The sequence below is a fragment of the Lethenteron reissneri genome, chromosome 29 (genome assembly GCF_015708825.2).
Source record: "Lethenteron reissneri isolate LAM-NWPU_2019-01 chromosome 29, ASM1570882v1, whole genome shotgun sequence".
In the NCBI taxonomy this organism is placed as follows: Eukaryota; Metazoa; Chordata; class Hyperoartia; order Petromyzontiformes; family Petromyzontidae; genus Lethenteron; species Lethenteron reissneri.
In genome coordinates this window covers 12835785-12852810 of record NC_083807.1, presented here as the reverse complement: position 1 = coordinate 12852810, position 17026 = coordinate 12835785, and the positions used below count along the sequence as shown (strand labels likewise).

General features: G+C 45.7%; 1 protein-coding gene across 2 annotated transcripts; it reads left to right on the top strand.

Annotated features, from left to right (window-relative positions):
• The first annotated feature begins 263 nt into the window (after window positions 1–263).
• Window positions 264–16935, top strand: LOC133349264 (transcription factor 21-like). Of its 2 annotated transcripts, none has more exons than XM_061562619.1 (2): window positions 264–2079; window positions 16826–16935. In XM_061562619.1, exons 1-2 carry the CDS (start codon window positions 1504–1506, stop codon window positions 16841–16843), a joined length of 594 nt encoding a protein of 197 aa, XP_061418603.1. In that variant the 5' UTR covers window positions 264–1503; the 3' UTR covers window positions 16844–16935. The 2 variants fall into 2 exon arrangements, with proteins under 2 accessions (XP_061418603.1, XP_061418601.1); XM_061562617.1 differs by lacking the exon at window positions 16826–16935 and adding an exon at window positions 7146–10067.
• Window positions 16936–17026: the final 91 nt, after the last annotated feature.

Genomic DNA, 17026 nt, shown 5'->3' with positions numbered 1-17026 from the left:
CAAATCTGTATAGCTCAGTGGACCGTACCTGAAAACAAACTTTCGTTTTTAACAGCACGTTGCATATGTCCCACTTGGTATAGTCCACGCACAAGATAAAGTGAGAGGCGGGAGGGAGGACTTGGAGTTCAGCTGCTCTAGCCCGGCGTCAATCAATATCCATGGGAAAGTGACCACCCAACTAACTCTGACGCAGGCAGCAGCCACCCTCATATACCCCCCCCTCTTGCATCATTTCACGGCTGTGTGTGTGTGGGGGGGGGGATCTGGGTTCCCAGTCAACGGCACAACGAAGGGAAGGGGAGTCACGATTACAAGAAATTCTTCTTCAGACCCGGAGCCTGCAAGACGCACACGGGAGGGTAGACCTTACACGCTGCAGTCTGCGTGGGTAGGAATTGATGGCATTATATAGAGAGAGTGAGCCTTGTCTGACATTGCAATCCGTACTTAGCCAGCGTAGATGTGACGGTACACACCCTCGTACCTCTCAAATAAGACGGTGTATTCTGGATAGGTGCTAAGCTGGATAGATGCGATAGTATAAATATATAACTCTACATATATATATATATAATACACTACGTAGATTTTTATTATTTGCTAGAACACTAAAGTCTGACAGTATATATAGTACACTTTTTTTACTGGGAATTTACGTATAATTACAACACTACACATAGTCTGGATAAGAGTACACTATATAGCCTTTAGTTAGCCCGGACTTTAACGGCTATAACACAAGACAGTATCTAATCTGGATAGGCAGTACGATAAACATCGTAAACATCAATACTGCAGCAGTGATATTTAGATATATACCACGCTATATAGTGTGTGGTTAGGCAGAAGGCCACCGTATTATTCAACACGTGTATAGCCTGGTAGAGCAAGAGCCCACAGGGCAACACACACCACACTCACACACCGCACACACACACACACCACTTAGCTCTCACACACACCACTAACACAAACACACACCACTCATCCTACTCAGACACACCATTCACACAAACACACCCCACTCACACCCCACACCCCACACGGACCTCACATCCCACACGCACACGACACACACCACACACACCCCACACCACACTCACACACCACACACACCACTCACCCCACTCACACCACTCACCCCACACTCACCCCACATCCCACACGCACACGACACACACTACACACACCCCACACCACACTCACACACAACGAACCCCACACCCAACACGCACCACACACCCCACACTCACCCCACACGCACCCACACCCCACTCACACCCCACACCCCACACACACCCCACACCTCACACCCCACACACACCCCACACCCCACTCACACACCCCACACGCACCCCACCCCACACGCACCCCACACCCCACACGCAGCCCACTCACACCCCACACCCCACTCACACCCCACACCCCACTCACACCCCACACCCCACTCACACCCCACACACACCCCACACCCCACACACACCCCACACGCCCCCGGCTATGTCCACGGGTTCCACAAGCGACACGGACGAGCTGCTGCGCGATCTGGAAGGCTACGGGTCGCGAGACGCGCGCAAGAAGAGCGACCCACGCCGCCCGGCCAGAGGAATGGCGACCATCGCTGTGGACGAATTGGACTTCACCTCCGAAGAGGGAAGCGGTTGCAGCCCCGGCAGCAGCAACAGCAGCAGCAGCAGAGGCAGCAGTAGCAGCAGTAAGGAGATGAGGCCGACACGCCGACGCCGAGTCACGCAGGGTCGACGCAGAGGTCGAGGAGCAGGAGGCGGCGGTGGTTCTGCTGCTGGTGGTGGTGGCGGCGCTGGCGACGACGGAGCAGAGGGCCTCTCCGAGGGCAAACACGGACAACGCAATGCGGCCAACGCGAGGGAACGGGCCCGCATGCGGGTGCTCAGCAAGGCGTTCTCCAGACTCAAGACCACGCTTCCCTGGGTGCCCGCGGACACGAAGCTCTCCAAGCTGGACACGCTGCGCCTCGCCTCCAGCTACATCGGGCACCTGCGGCAGATCCTGGCCGACGAGACCTACCAGAACGGATTCGTGCACCCGGTCAACCTGGTGAGTGACTGCGTCAGATGTCTGCCCAGGGCGCCGATGCACTTTTTAAATCCTTTATATTAAGTTCACTTGCTTGCTTGCTTGCGCGCTTACGACCGTGCAAATCTTTCGGTCGTTTTTTAACCCACTTCCCGTGATCCAATCGAGCTGACATTTTGCACACAGACTCGTTGTGCGTGACAATTTATTTTCGTGATATTTTTTTTCAAAAATGTTCCACTTTTTAGGAATTTTTTTTCATATTTAATTTAAAATACCAATGTGATAAAAATGAAACTCTTACTCAAGAAAAACATAAATGAATAATAAAATAAAACCGATGCCACGCATATAAAGGATTTATAGTGAAAAACTTTGTTTTTACGGGTTAATTTTTTCTCTTATGGACATTTTCAGGCCAGTGCTGCGTACTCATTGTACCGCACGGGAACAGCTGCAGGGTATTTGAATGGTTTAGGCGCTATATACATTTCGATAAGATGAGGTTGAAGTGTACGGGGAGCTTTTCAGTTTCTGAGGCTATTAATCGTCCTCTAAATCTAAATCCGTATCCTCGATGCGGCTACGTCGCTACCTGATTCATCCAGGGACACCTCACAGAGTCTTCAGGACTCTTTTTTAGAGAGGTTCGTGCCACATTCGAATGTTTATCCAATACCGTGACTTCTTATTTGGCGTCGTGCGGCAAAGAAGCGGAGTATACCCCGGAAGAAAAGAATACTCACGACGTATTCGAGGGGGTGCCGCTCATGACTGCCGTGTATGCTGGCCACCACCTCGCAGCGCGCAACACCTGGCAAGCGTTGGTGTTCAGCCATGCAAGCGATAACCAGACGCAACCCTACTGAGCTTCCCAAATGTGACAATCAGGCGCATTTCGGGGTCAATAAGCCGTAGTAACTTGGTGCAGCTTTGCCCGCTTGCCATCGATTTCAGCGTCCCACTTTAAGGGCTGCAAATGTCTCGGCTCGCTAATGGGGAGGAGATGGTATGTTTATGTGTTTGTAAGTGGTTGGCACGAGACGTAAAGCGATCTGTAAGTTAAGCAGATCCTGCGCTATCTGTGAAACCAATCAACATCTGTGTCGTTATTTCAGAGGCCAAATTCTAACAATTAGAATTTCAGATTATTGTTTGTTTGTTACAAACCTAGGCTGGGACAATACTGTACTCATGGGGAATTGTGAGTTGTATCGCTCTTCTTTGACATCATTAGAATGTTCCGGTGAACTGTGTGAGATGGGTGCTGGGCGTGTTGGCGCACGCTTACGAACCAGCGTTATCATCGCAAGGGTTGGTGGATCACGTAGAGACCAGTGGCACTCCCCAACCCCAGAACTGCGAGGTGGTCAGGAGATGGCAGCACATGAAGCCTATCCGTGGGCGGACCTTTTGAAGGTCATCGCATTCCTTTGCGTTGTTGGATTTCTCCGGGATCTCTGCTGCCCTTATGCACAGAAACAAACGCTCCTCGAAAGAGATGACAACGAACAAGTTGCAATGTAGGAAACCTCTCGCACAAGCGGCTTGAAACTCCGCGAGGCGTTCATTCCCCCGGCACCTCCGACTAGCACGGTTGGCTCCGTAAAGGTGCCGAAAAAGTTCAACATACATACGTAAATTATTATTATATTATTTATTCTTATAATTATTATTTATCCCGCCATGAAAATGCGGAATTTCAAACACTCACCTAGTACCGCTTACGGAGATGAGGGCAGACCCATCGCTCGTTTGAGAAGGAAGATAATATTATTTGGTTCTTTCGGTAAAGTCACGTAGATTGAAAAATAATAAGAAAAAATAAAGTGAATAAAATAATAAAAACCACGAATGTAGACTGTAGACACTTTCACTGACCCGGGCCCGCAGTGGTGGTTGATTGGTCATACTTCACCACGCTGGTCAGTGCAGGGTTGGTGAAGGCGAATAGCCCAGGACCGGTTTCCGATGTCACACGCCTACTGATGTTGGTCGTGGCCGGGCAATCATAGCGCAGTGCGCTAACCACTGCGCCACCGCTCCACCCGTGCTGTTCGAATGCACACCTTTCTAATATAGGACAGTCTTATAATTAGTGACTGTGGTCAAATGGCAATGTAGGAGGCAACGGATCATGATATCACGCATGCAATCACGCAGAATGTTCATAAGTAGTCCTTAAGTAAAACAATATATGAGCATATATAATTTCCTGTAGCGCTTATGAAAGTACAGCTGTGCTGGTGATTCTTACTTGAATGTGAAGTAGTCTTTGTGAATTATGACAAAACGTTGTTTTTATCAGGCCAGAAGGTATGGTGATATTAACTTTCAGCAATGGGGAAAATAAAGTCTGTTTTAATTATACGTTTGTACCGACGTATTTAGATAATTATTGTTGTGTGAGGTCGCTCGATCAGAAACTTGATAAGCGGTCATTGTCGATTCCATTCTTTACTAGAGTTTTGTATTCAAATGATCACGTGGAGCAAAAGTAAACTATCTCAAAATAAAATCACTCCCAGTCCACATTTTCGCGAGCAATATTCATCCAAGTACAAAAACACGGTTAATAATACTCGTAACAATGAGAATGCATTACTGTAATGCTCGTACAAATCGGTTTATAATGTGAGTACAATTCCGCTTATTGGGAAGCATAAACGTTCATTCTGTGGAGAGTGACGAGGCAATGCTCGAATATGACGTGCATGCATATTGACGCTTTATCGTATTAGTACAGGTTGTTTTGGGGGTTGTATAGTATTTATATTAAGCCAAACGCTACACGGCACTTGATGTGACTCAATCACTATCAATGCCAGCCATGATTTATCCACTGCTGGATAAACACCTCCCCAAATCTGCCACCGTCTCTCAAGGTATTGCGATACAACGACCCACATGAGCGCCTGCACGCGTTCCCTCCTGTGAATGACACTTAGAAGACGTTCGTTTCGGTCACCGGTCATCACCTGCTCGCCACTTTATTTGCTTAGCAGCCAGTATGATGTTTTTAACTTTGCGTATGTTAAAGGCTGCGGCAGTGGCGAGATGTTAACTACCTCGCCTGGTATACGGGAGGTCGTGGGTTCGATTCCCACGTCTGTATATGTGGAGTTTCGCATGTTCTGTCCGTGGTCGTGTGGATTTCTCTCCGGGCATTCCGGTTTTTACCTCCACATTTAGAAACACGTGTTTAGAATATTTGGTTGCAATACATTTCCACACGATAAGCCACTTCGTTGAGCTATCATTTGTGGCCAGGTCGCTTCTGCAAAATCGCTATAGAGCTGAGTGGGCCTTACCTGGTAAAATAAGCAATGATTGAGTTTATCGTTTAGTTTTTATATTCACGAATCCATGTGTTACTATTCCACGTCTTTCAGTGTAATGCCAAGCACCCACCTCTCCATTATTACGTGTGCACTTTTCAACTTAAAATATAGATACGTTCAACGAAATATTATTAGCATGAGTCAGTTATATGCATGTTTGTCTTCACGTTGCACAACGTAGGCCTGCAATGGAGTCACAAACGTGCACACGTAAATATATATACAGAAAATACACAAAGTATCTTCCAAGAAAAAAACATGTATTTAAAAAAATGATGTATTATATGTAATCATATACTGTTGGTAGGAAACATAAAATAAAACATAATGCGGCCTATTGGCCTTTCAAACCACAATGTGTCACATCAGCATGTGTTTAAGCAGACAAACTCCGAACTGGTTTCGACTTCTTGGCTTCATCAGCAGGGGTATGGCCTGGTAAAAAAACCGCTGTTTCATTGCCACGTGTCATCGCAAAATCCATCAGCTTAAGGCAGCTATGGAGCTGTCGTAAACCATTGGAATAATGAACATGCGTCTGTTGACAGATAAAGTTTGTTTATTTATGTACAAGTCTTATCTGTTGTGCGCCATTACGTCGCATAATTATACTATACTGAAAATTTGCGTGGCATATTCGCATTGGTACACACACCGCAATCTTAATTTTGAGCTTTCGTGACTGCAGGAATTACTCTTTGGCTCTTTCGGTAAAGTCACGTATAAAGATAAAATAATAAATTAAATACTAGCATACGACGTTTCGATTGCAACACAAGCAATCATCATCAGGTAGTAAATGAAATAGAAACACAAATCTAGTATACTTAGAAATGGAATGTAATACAACAGAGAGTCGGATAACATAACAGGTTAGGTAGGGTGTTGACTGTTATGTTATCCGACTCTCTGTTGTGTTACATTCCATTTCTAAGTATACTAGATTTGTGTTTCTCTTTCATTTACACACACAGCACTTGAAACCCAGCCATATGAGTTTGATTCCCGGCCACGGCTAACGTGATTGTCGAGTGATATCCGTCACGATTCCTAGGCTGCCCCCTCTAACTTCACTAAAACCTGCGCTGCCGACCAGCGAGGTGAAGTGTGGATCAGGAAACCTCTCCCGCCTTGATCCAGCAGTCAGTAGATAGACGGAGGGCGCCGCACACACCGCGCAGTGTGCCTGCACGATGCCAGGAGCGATATCGTACTCGGCGGCTGCTGAGCGATGTTTGCTTTGAAGCGGCTCGGTGTTTTGCGCCGAGTGCTCAGAGGTGAAGGTGCTAGAGGACCGCTGCGCGCAGCAGCGCGCGTAATTCTACACTTGGCGAATAAAATACTGCCCGAGTTAGTTTCACACAAGGTCACACCACTCTTGAAGTAACACACACACACACACTCTCTCTCGTTGGTGTAATAAAAAAAAGTCCTCTGAAAAGTGAAAAGATCACGATGCACGTCGCAGTTTTAGTGGTCCGATAGGATTAGACAGTCCACGTGATATCTCTCACATCGCTGTGATGAGCAACGGGGAAGCAAGTCTGTAGGATGTGTGCATATATACGTGTAGGGTGAAATATCGTCATCCAGCAGTGCATAGACCGTATACGATGTTGATGACGATGATGCCAGTGTTCGGGCGTGTATACACCATATGTCATCGTTGTGAATATTAGGCGATTGCGTTAATGGCGAACTGGGGATGTCTTACCGCGTGCGCGCGCGTGCTCGCCTGATTCGCAGACGTGGCCCTTCCTGGCCGCTGCCAAGGGCGACTCCGAGCTGAAGGACGCCGGATCCGCTTCCCGCATGTGCGCCTCGCCCGTCTCCTCGCTCGCATGAGTGGCTTCGCTCCCCTCCCAGGGGGCCGCCACGAGACGTTCAGAGAGCGACTCCAGCATCAACATCATCACCGTCGTCGTCGTCAGCAGCAGCAGCGGGAGCAATAGGAGCGGCAAGAGAAGCAGCAGCAACAGCAGCAGCTACAGGATCAGCAGCAGCAGCTACAGGATCAGCAGCAGCAGCCACAGGATCAGCAGCAGCAGCAACAGCAGCAGAGGAATAAACATTGGCGCCTTCCGCAGGCTTCACCAGTTTGTCCACGTGTCTCAGATGTTTTACTTTTGGGGACGTCGGGGACCCATCGTTACTCATCGAGGTAGATTTCATCTTGACATGATGATGACGATGATGGCGATGCTGATCAAGACTTTATCTTAATATGATGGTGACTATAATCAAGATCATTCGATATTTTGACAATGATGGTCATGATGATGATTATTATTATGATCAAGATCTTCATCTTGACGAAGGTGGGCGCGATGACGGTAACGATGATCAAGATTTTAACCGTGAGATGACGATGATTATTGCGATGGTGATTATCAAGGCATCGCCGCCTATCCCCACCGCACCACCACCACCACCACGATCATCGTTGTCAAAATCAAAGACAACGATACGAACAGAGCATAGCTTTGAAAAACGATGCTTTGCGGGACGAAGCACTTAACGCATACGGTTTTTTTTTAAATACAGCGTTGTATCTCTGCTGGCTTCCGGCAGAGAAGAGTTTAGCGGTACGCTATGTTTCTAAAATGTATGCAAGAGTCAGTTTATATGCAGCAAACACTTGTGTATTATTGCTAGTTTTTTATACGTATCAATTACCATATCAGTATGATGTACATAATCATTATTCAATTTATAAGGCACCTTTCATCGAGTATCTCAAAGCTTTGTACAAGACACGACAGCAAACACTCAGCATGAAAAATAGCTGACGAAACTAAAAAATATATATCATGCTAAAATAATGCTGAACGCTATTATCTCAACCAACTAATAGTTGAATACACGGAAGTGTCTAACTAAGTTTTCGGTCGTGTTTTACTCGGAGATCTTGGAGATGTCGCGGATTAGAGAGGGTCCCCAGAGTACGGGGGCCAACCCCCAACGAGCCGAGAAGCCTCTACGAGCTAGGGACGCGGAGAGGATCCGCATCCCCACATCGTAGAGACCCTTGACGGCACGTGGGTACAGCGTGTCCCTGATGTACAGGGTGATACAGATTTCTTGTGACCCCCCCCCCCCCCCAATTAATTAAAGCCTCACACTTTTTTTTCCTTTAGCATATTAATTTCTGTTTTAAATCTTATCTAGGATTTTATATAGCGCTTTTTTTAAAGCGCTTTACAATAGTTATAAATTGTACATTAGTGGTGGCTAATGGGGATGGGGTTTGAGTGTTGGGGAGTGGAAGGTATGGCTCGAAGGATGATGATAGGGAAAGGGAGGTTAGGAAGGGGAAGGGAGAGGATGGTTAAAGTTTTAAGCACGAGGACAGGAAGTAGTAGAGGAATACGCTGAAATAAATATTCCTTAGAATATGTATTTAGTTTCAGTGAATTAAATTGGGGCCACAAGACATCTGGACCACGCTGTAGGCTGGGGCGAGGTGGTTCAGAGCTTTCAAAGTTTGCCTGGTCCGTTCGGATTCATACAACCTTCATATAACTTGGCGTGTCGCCATAATTCATTCAACAAAGGCTGTTAAACCCAATGTTTGCATTGCCTTTACTGATGAAAATGTGGATTTTTGTTCTTCATAAAGACAATATATATTGCATATGAGCCAGTGTCTGTAGATTTGTTTTTTAACGTTCGAGACCCATGCTTTGGTGAAGGCAACATATTGAAAATGGCAATCTCTGTGTTAAGCTTGGTATATACAGGGTGGCCTAAAAGTTAGGACACACGGGGTTATATTTAGTTTAACAAATAACAGGGTCATTTTTAAAAATCAATGTTCAAACTCACTTGCAATAACATTAATGCATACAAGAATGATATTTTCAGATGAATGTAGGACAGGTGTAATCTGTGAACATTCTTCAATTTGTCTCAATTCGTTCATGGTTCTTGGTGGAGTTTTGTAAACAATGAATTTAAGGTGACCCCACAGGAAGAAGAAGAATCGATATTAATAATGATAATATATACCATTTTAACTTTTAATAATAAACAATTGAAATGTCTTAATGTCAGTGTTAAAATAAATTAAATAACCCTACGTATCCTGACTTTGTGGGCCACCAATCCATTTATAGTCAGCTCCACTAAACTACCAGCAAGACACTATCGAGAAAACAACATTTTATTTGAAAAACTCTACACGACTCCTACAAATCTAAATAAACGTTTGAAATATATATATTAACAATGTCCTCTGTGAGAAAGGGAGCCGTCACCTACACAAGATTCAATCAGCTTTTGACAAGAACGATATGCGGAATTAGTGGAGTGCCTATAAATGGATTGCCCTGTATATACCGAATTATTAATGACATGTATCACAGCATCTATACAACGCGTCGTGCCACTGTGAGATAAGACGGGGTACGCATCTGAGCGCTCATGCTGTACAAGTCCTTCAAGCTTGTACATATACTCGTGTACAGAAGCAAGGGCGTAACTCGAATAATAATAATTTGCCTTCGGTGATCGATTAATCTACGAAAGTGTTCTTTGCGAGTTGCTCACACCTTATCACATGTGTTTGTGTACGTCTGATGTTATGCTTTTTTTTCTTCAAATATGAATTGACACTTTCATCATCCCTTCTTTGTGTGTAGATTTCACAAAAGACGATACGAAATAAAGGCGGGCCTGGCTTGTTTTGAGTAGCCTCTGTGTGACTGGTTATTTCGCGAACGCACTCACGTAACACACTCGCGTACCACGTGCTTTTTATCAATCTACATCGAAGATTGGGGGGGGGGGGGGGTCGTTACGTTCAATAATACATCCATTCGCACTGATCAGCGTGCAGAAGCTTGATCGAACAACCTTACCCCGAGAGCGACCGACACGCGGGGTGAGTAAGTGGAAGTGTTCATCCCGCAGTGGATTGGCAACATGCCGTCTGTATTATAGACAGCACTCGCGTATGATGGCAGCAATCTGTCCGGGAGATGAATGCCGTCGTGGATATCTGCAAGCGACGAGAGGGCTGCAGGAGAGCGGAGAGTTCGTGTCGTTTTGCGATTCCTCCTCCGTTGGAGGAGCGCAAAACCACAGTGGGTTTACTACACGTGGTCAGTAGTCTGGGCTGCATGGCCAGTCGCACACGATCCCACACCCGTGGGTTGTCTTTAACGCTGTGTGTGTTCAATGCATGCATTAACAAGTATAACCCGTAAAAACTAAGTTTTTCACTATAGATCCTTTATATGCGTGTCGGCTAGAGTCCTCTCGTTCTCTGGCTTGAGATGGCTGCCACCTATGGGTCAGATGATTGCATGGCAGCATTAAGCAATTGGTAATTAAATATAATATTTTTGTCCTAAAAAGTGTAGAATTTTGGAACAAAAAATTTCACGAACATTAATTGTCACGCACAACGAGTATGTGTGGAAAATGTCAGCTCGATTGGATCACGGGAAGTGGGTTAAAAAACGACTGAAAGATTTGCACGGTCCTAAGCAAGCAAGCAAGTGAACTTAATATAAAGGATTTAACAAGTGAACTTAATATAAAGGATTTAAAAATAGGCTTTGGCAGTAATAGTACACGTTGTCCATACTCTTTGGTTCTTTCGGTAAAGTCACGTAGATAGAAAATTAATAGATCACGACGTTTCGATCACTAACACAAGCGACCGTCTTCAGGTGAGAGAGAGAGAGAGCTACTGAGACAATGTCTTGTATAGGCCTGAGATGGGTGCAGCCTCAGGGTTGTCCTTCAAACATACTTTACAAGCCACGGTCGCGATACGTGAAATGCAAAGTAATTGTAAAAAGTATACCGCGTAATGTGAAATATTGCACACGCACACACGTACTACACCGTATGGTTTCATAAAAAAGAACCACATACGTTAATTTACGAACGTGCATAGTTCAACATGCATAGATGATCACGTGATGTTTAGACGAGTAATTTGTGTCTTGCGAGTCTACCGATACAAATGCCGCTGGCTGATCACTTTGCAATGCTTTGGAAGCTGTTCCTAACGCGTCTGCTCTTCAACAGCGCAGCAGTGCCGTCAATCACGGGTAACCATGCAGGCACATCAGATCCACAGCTTTATATATACCTTGTGTTCAGCATGCAAAGCCTTGCGGGGCAAAAACAAATGTGCAGGGCCTTTCTGAAGCCCATCACTTCACCGAAGATCACGCCACGTGGTCTTTTCCGAGTGGGAGTGAGCGGGCAGACATAGTTTCCTTTACGATCGCTAATGCCCTCATCTTGCGGGCATCAAGTAACATTTTAACGAGCACCACGTAGAGGCCGATCTAGGGACTTTCTACTCGATAGATATACACACGTGCACACGCAGAGGCAAAGATCGAACGTTTAAGAGCTTTGGGCCATTTGGAGCAAGTGCTGTTGGGGTGCACCAATTAAGCCCCAGGGTTGTTGGGTCAGCATCATGCACGCTTGACCAATACTGTACAACGCCCGGCCGCCTTTGTCTTCCAAGTACAAGCGCTTTCAGCGAGCGCCAGATGCTCGTTATTAAAGGACGTGTCGAGCTCGGGGAGGCTCACATCAGGATCAGGGATGAGGTTTCCACTGCATGTTCGTGGTCTGGAATCGACCCCGTGTCTATATAGCGCAGTGCACTCAAGTAGGACTCACAACACACGGTAGGAAAACTCGAATGGAAAACAAACATATATGAACATAATTATTTGAAGCTTCCGTGACTGCAGGAATCCATACTCTTTGGTTCTTTCGGTAAAGTCACGTAGGTAGAAAAAATAATAGATCACGACGTTTCGATCGCAACACACGCAATCGTCATCAGGTGTGTTGCGATCGAAACGTAGTGATCTATTATTATTTGTTCTACCTACGTGACTTTACCGAAAGAACCAAAAAGTTAATTAACATAATGGTACGTTTATTATAACTCCACTGTTAATGCATAGATCATGTAAATAGTGTTAGCGCATAATAGACATTGTTGTGGAGTTAGAATCCCGGCCACGGCTATGCGTCAACAGTGTGCTGTACTGTTTGTTGAACTTCTTTCGTACCGTACGTAGCCAAACGTGCTAATCGGAAGTGCGGGGGAAGGACAATAAACTGAACACAAAAAGCAGTTCTAAAGAAACGAGTTTTCAATCTAGACGATTTAAAAGTGCATAGTTCCGGCGGCTTCCTAATATCGGAACGAAGAGCGTTCCAGACGGCCATAGAAGCGCTCCTGAAAGCGCACGATGCAGTGCTCTAAAGAAGGCCCATTGCTTGATACGTCGCCGATTATATATATATTTACATTTTAATACCGCGGTGTTATTGACCGAACGTGAAGTTTCTGTTTGTACTTGTGCACCACTGCCAACGCAGCAGCAGCAGCACCACCACCCACTAATTTGAGCGCGGACTGCAGAGATATCTGAGCCGTTCCTGGGCCAAACCTCAACAAACCCACGGAGATCCACGCTGTGCAGTTACTGGAGTGCTGCAACAACTCAAATGACGATACGGCGATGCAATTACAAAGTGATGTGAATTAATGACGATAGACATATGAGCAGTTAATGTAAACAAGTCATGTTATGAATTTTCCTATCAGTGCATCTTCCAATTATGCATTGACGACGGTCAACCCAGACTAATAGAAATTCTAATTATTTTCTGTAAAGGCTAGAGAGATATTACATTTGACACAAATACTGTATAGTCCATGTGCTAATAATTAGAAATAAAACTATCATTTTACGTTTGGGACCCGGAAAATGGACAAGGCCAGCCTAAACGTTCCACATTACTTTAAGTATCGTGTTAAATACTTAAAAGATAGACGTTCCCCATCATTAGTGAATCAGGCCATTCGCCATAAGTGGAGTGTGACGCTACAGCCGAGAGAAAGCAGACTAATCCCATTACCAGTCAGCAGTATCTTTCGATTTAAAGCTTTCGTGACTGCAGGGATTCATCTTCTTGGTTCTTTCGGTAAAGTCACGTAGAAGGGAAGTAATAAAATAATAAAAATAAAACATAATAAAATAATTCTCACGACGTTTCGGCCACAATGCAAGCAGCTGTCCTTCTTCACCTGAGGACGGCTGCTTGCGTTGTGGCCGAAACGTCGTGAGAATTATATTATTATGTTTTATTTTTTATTATTTTATTACTTCCCTTCTACGTGACTTTACTGAAAGAACCAAGAAGACAGTTATCAGTATTTGTCTAAAAAAGTGCGGCACTGGATGTGCGGCTCGTAACGCTAAGAATCTCAAAACGTGTTCACCATACAGAATAAATCTCTCAGTGATAAATGTAACACATTTATTATTTTTCTATCTACGTGACTTTACCGAATGACCCAAATAGTATGAATGTAATACAGTATACATATTTTCCGTTGTAAGAACTTTCGGAAATTTTGATTCACAGGAATTTTATCAACCATCCATTTACTCAGCCACTATAATCTGCACGGTTTAAAAGGGTTATCCTCTGGTATAGCACTTAAAGTTACAGTCCAAAAAAAATCTGCTATATATTTTTTTTAAAATAATTGAACACCTCGCTCACTCACTGGGAGTGAAAAGACAGTTACATAACACGTAACAGTACAACGCCGCAGATCCGACCGTCACATATCCGCCCTCAACTCAGAGTCGCCCACACAGAGTGGTGCAGAATTAGTGCATGGCGTAATTGTCATTATATACAGATGTTCACATTTCCGAACTTTTAATACGTAAAAAAATTCGCCAGCGGTATAATCATCATGCCTTTCATTGCCAGCTTTGAACAATTCCTTCTGTGTAACAAAGCATCGATTCATCGGTTAACCGGCTAAACAACACGGTTATCTAAGTAGGTATACATGCACATTGTTAATGTTTCAGTGAGTCAAATTAATTATTACAAAATATCAATCCACTGCCATATGACGGTATCCCATACACCTGGTTCATGAGTCATGGGTGCTGTTTGAGCATACTTCACCACGCTCTTCAGTGCGGGATAAGGGGCCGTCCATAAATGACGTCACGCACCTAGGGGGGGGGAGTCAGACATTTGTGACGATGTTTGACGAGGTGGGGGGGGGTTGAGAAATGTGACGTCACATCAAAATGCGCAACCTTAAGTAGGTATAGACAACACGTTCTACTTAATTAAATAGACTTTTTAATAAATGTTTTCTCCTACAACATCAGAGTGCAGCGCCACATTAAATACGCACTACAATGACAATAGTTTAAAGCGATTTGAAGCATGTTTTATTTCTTTTTGGTGGGTGGGGGGGCAGAGCTTTGTGACGTCATATTTGAGGGGGGGTTTGACTTTTTGTGACGAGGGGGAGGGCGGGGGGTCAAAAATCGTTCAAAATAGCGTGACGTAATTTATGGACGGCCCCTAACAAGGGAATGGCTCAGGCATCACTCGCCATGCACTGGTGTATGTTGTTGGTCGTGGTCGAAAATCGAACTCGGGTAGCCTGGTTCTCAATGCTCCCTCTGCTGGTTCTAGATGAGCGCTGTGCTGGTTGAATAGGCGTCATGTCGCCTGCTCCTAAAGCAGTGGCTCTTCTTCTTAACCCGGGGGGGTGCACGCTGGACCCCCTGGGGGTGCGAGATGCCCTTTCTGGGGGTGCGAGACGTGGGCAGTTTGTTTTAGAAACGAAACGCAAAGCACGGGCACGTAAGAACAACTGCATTGTTTCATTATACCTCCGCATTTATGAACATTACACTTTTTTTTTACGATTGAGAACCAAAGGGCAGCAGTAAAGGTGAAGAACCACTGTTCTAAATCACACCAAACCGCGACGTTCACCACCCCTCGACTGGCACACGGTGTGTGAACTGTCGAGGGGTTCCAAGTGATACCCGCAGCCGCTAGAGGGCGCTAAATGTAACAACCTGATCGGTGGTGGCTTCAGTTTCATTTATTAGGTACGAGCTGTACTACCCCGGCTTCTCCCGGGACTTGGATTCACCACACCCAGCCGCCTTTGTCTCCCCAGTGGCGATGTTCACACACCACACCAGTTACTTGTTTGAGGCTGAGTCGACCTAGGGGAGGCCCAGGAGCGGTTGAAATAATCGTCACCGGTGGTGGCCGTGAGCGGGAATCGAACTCGGGTCGCCGGGTTCGTAGCGCGGCGCGCTACCCGCTACACTACAACGCGTTACGCTTCCACGTGCGCGGGTCACGTGACAGATGTGACGTCACAGCTCACTTGTGCAAACAATATCTGCATTATTGAGCTCCCCCCCCTCCAAAAAGTGTATTTTTATAATTGTTGCATGCTGTACAGTCTGGAAAGTACCCACATGGCAAATTTCCAGTTTGTTGCATGTCGGGAAGTACGCTAAACATTTTGAACAGACACACATAATCACAGCTTTGCCTTTTATGTATATGGAGATAACCCTGTGAGCCATGCGGCTCTTGACTCGGGTGCAACCGCAACAAAACAAAACTGTTGTACAGCAGCGTAAGACCTCCCCATTGTTCGTCTCAGCAGCACCAAAAACAACCCAGCGAGACACGCGCATTGCGGAGAATCACCGAGAAACAGCATTGCTTATTAGCATCACAAGGGACAGTGTTAGCCACGAGAGACAGAGGGACAGTCGTTATGTTTCAGTCATAAAACTGTAAAGAGAAACAACTTTGTGTTTTTTGTTAAATATTTCACAATTCCAGGATAATTCAAATCACGGCAATATCTTCAACCATCCATGGACCAAGAGCTACGACAATGGGGACTTCTCGCTCACTCGACATTCTCACGGCGACAGGGAAAGAAAGTTGGAATCTCGTGCGGCATCCGACGGTCAACATCGCCGCGCGGGTCGTGGGGGTCAATTGGGCCATGCGGCACCATCTCATTACTGGCGACGCCGGGCAGGGGGCCCATGGCAAACCAGGACACGTGGAACTCGACGAGAGAAATGCACAAAAGTCAACATCTGCGTGCGGTTCCAGTGGTTGAAGAAGGCTCGTTGTGGGTGCTGTTAACGATTATATTCTCCTTACGCTCTTCAAAGTCTTCAGGTGCTTTCATCATTCAGACGCTACATGATAATTATTGTGCAGGCTTGGGCAGGGATAATATTGTATTGGCAGCACGAATGGTCGGAGGAAAAGTAATTCCAGACGTGCGGTGTTACTGTGCGGCAATATATGCAAACTCGTGGCTGCTTGCGTAACAGACTACAGTACTTTTCCGTGCCACTCGTCACTTATATTATGACATCAAGCAAACGCACTAACATAATGGGAAAAAAACCTGCTACGATTATGATCAAAATGCAATTACTACCACTCATTGTACTGCACTTCTACGTTACCGCGTGAAGACGGGCCTTACCCGCCTTGACCAACCAGCAGCCCATGCAGCAGTTGATTGAGGAGCCCTTCGTTAACGTTCTGCTTGATTGCAGTCTTCTTCGTATGGATGATGTTGACGTCGAGCCACTACGACGACGACGATGATGTCACATGGAAGTGGTTGAGCCAGGCGATTGCGTCAGGAGCAGCGGAGTGGAGCAGCTGCGTGACGCCTCTTCCTGCTTAATTCGTGAATGGTGCATCAAGGTCACTGCTCTGGGTGACCACACTAGCAGCCACGCATTTACACTAAC

Bases quoted from the DNA above. Each gene is read 5' to 3' on its own strand.
- LOC133349264 (XM_061562617.1), top strand. From the start codon at position 1,504: ATGTCCACGGGTTCCACAAGCGACACGGACGAGCTGCTGCGCGATCTG. The intron at 2,080-7,145 runs GTGAGTGACTGC...CCTGATTCGCAG, and splicing joins TCGTGCACCCGGTCAACCTG to ACGTGGCCCTTCCTGGCCGC.